The sequence below is a fragment of the Carya illinoinensis genome, chromosome 12 (genome assembly GCF_018687715.1).
Source record: "Carya illinoinensis cultivar Pawnee chromosome 12, C.illinoinensisPawnee_v1, whole genome shotgun sequence".
In the NCBI taxonomy this organism is placed as follows: Eukaryota; Viridiplantae; Streptophyta; class Magnoliopsida; order Fagales; family Juglandaceae; genus Carya; species Carya illinoinensis.
Window position 1 is genome coordinate 11,626,359 of NC_056763.1, and position 1,425 is coordinate 11,627,783.

Here is a 1,425-nt window from a genome sequence, read left to right on the forward strand (position 1 = left end):
TAAATTTTAAAATTTGAATCTTATCAATTAAATCTTGCTACCATTTAAATGATGTGAATGATATGCCATATACATTAACTTGAAAATAGAATGACTCATATTATATATATTGTTGTTGAGACTGCCCATTTTAAATTTAATTTAATTTCGTAGCAAAAATGCATGAAAATTATCTCTCTCTCTCTCTCTTTATTCCATTGATTCTCTTTACATGCATCTTATTACCATGAGAGCATATCTAATTATTAATTTGTGCCTAAAGAAATATATATATATATATATATAGTCTTAAGTTTCGATTCCCATCTTCACCTAGATTCACAAAAGAACTCATCTTATAGCTTCGACTTTTTTAATTACCCTCTTTTCCAGATTATCTCCATTAATTCTTGCAAGGGCCAGGGCTGATTAAGAAAATAAGAGAGATAAGGTTGAGAAGAAATGATGGCTAGTCATGTAGGGGATTAATATTTCCATGATTCCTTTAAAGAACAAACTAAGGCTTAGTTTCTCAATATATATATACACACACATATATGTATATATGTACATATAATCAATAACACAGTAATTAATTAAAGGTTTAAATTTCTCTTTGAAAGAGGGCTTATATATATATATCAATTAATTGGGGGAAAATTTACAACGATGAAAAGAATCATCCGTTTCTAACGTACGGATCAATTAGTTGGAGAATACTCACAAACTACCTCGGTTTCCACTTCCCTTCGGTGGAAACTCCTATGACAGCCACAAGCGGCACATGTAAACACACCATTTGTGCCCTCCATGCTGTTCGCCATGAACTCCCGGCATCCATCCACCGCATAGCCTCCTATATTGGCCGCATGATTCTTTTGGCACTCTACGTACCGTACAGTTCTAACCACCGAAGATGAGGTTGTACTATTAGAGCTTCTGCTCGAGCAATCTCCCTTCACTACCACTCGACGTTTCTTCATCCTTCAAAACACCAATTCAGAAACGACCCACAATTCCTCGATATCTGAGATGCCGTAAATTTCTGACCATGCACTTTATTCATCGAAAGAAAGAGAGTACTAGAATTAAAGGTTTAGCTTTTTTGGTGCCTAACCCTAACCCTAGCTAGCACATATATGCATTTATATATATGGCCCCGGCGCAGTGCCCACATAGGCCAGAAGAAGTTGGATTTATTACCCTATTTTTTCATGCCCCATTGTTCAGTACTTCGAGGCAAAGTTTGACCGAGAATATTATTCTGTCGACCAATCATCGCGTCCTGCGTCACTAAAATAGAGTGGTGCCTCCATTATTCTCTCAACAAAGTAGACAAAGTAGATGGAATTAGGTCACAGGATCACGCTTTCTTTTCTTTCTTTCTTTTTTTTTTTTTTTTTTTCCAAGCCCAAACAAACCATCCTGCATGCTCCACGTGCCATA

At 36.1% G+C, this 1,425-nt stretch overlaps 1 protein-coding gene across 1 annotated transcript; it reads right to left on the reverse strand.

Annotated features, from left to right (window-relative positions):
- Positions 1-459: 459 nt before the first annotated feature.
- On the reverse strand, positions 460-1,210 carry LOC122290212 (mini zinc finger protein 3-like). Its single transcript, XM_043097799.1, has one exon. The coding sequence runs from the start codon at positions 960-962 to the stop codon at positions 681-683; it is 282 nt and encodes a 93-aa protein (XP_042953733.1). The 5' UTR covers positions 963-1,210; the 3' UTR covers positions 460-680.
- Between the last annotated feature and the right edge of the window lie 215 nt (positions 1,211-1,425).

What these genes read in the sequence shown, in the direction of transcription:
- LOC122290212 (XM_043097799.1), bottom strand. Translation starts at nt 962, where the DNA reads ATGAAGAAACGTCGAGTGGTAGTGAAGGGAGATTGCTCGAGCAGAAGC.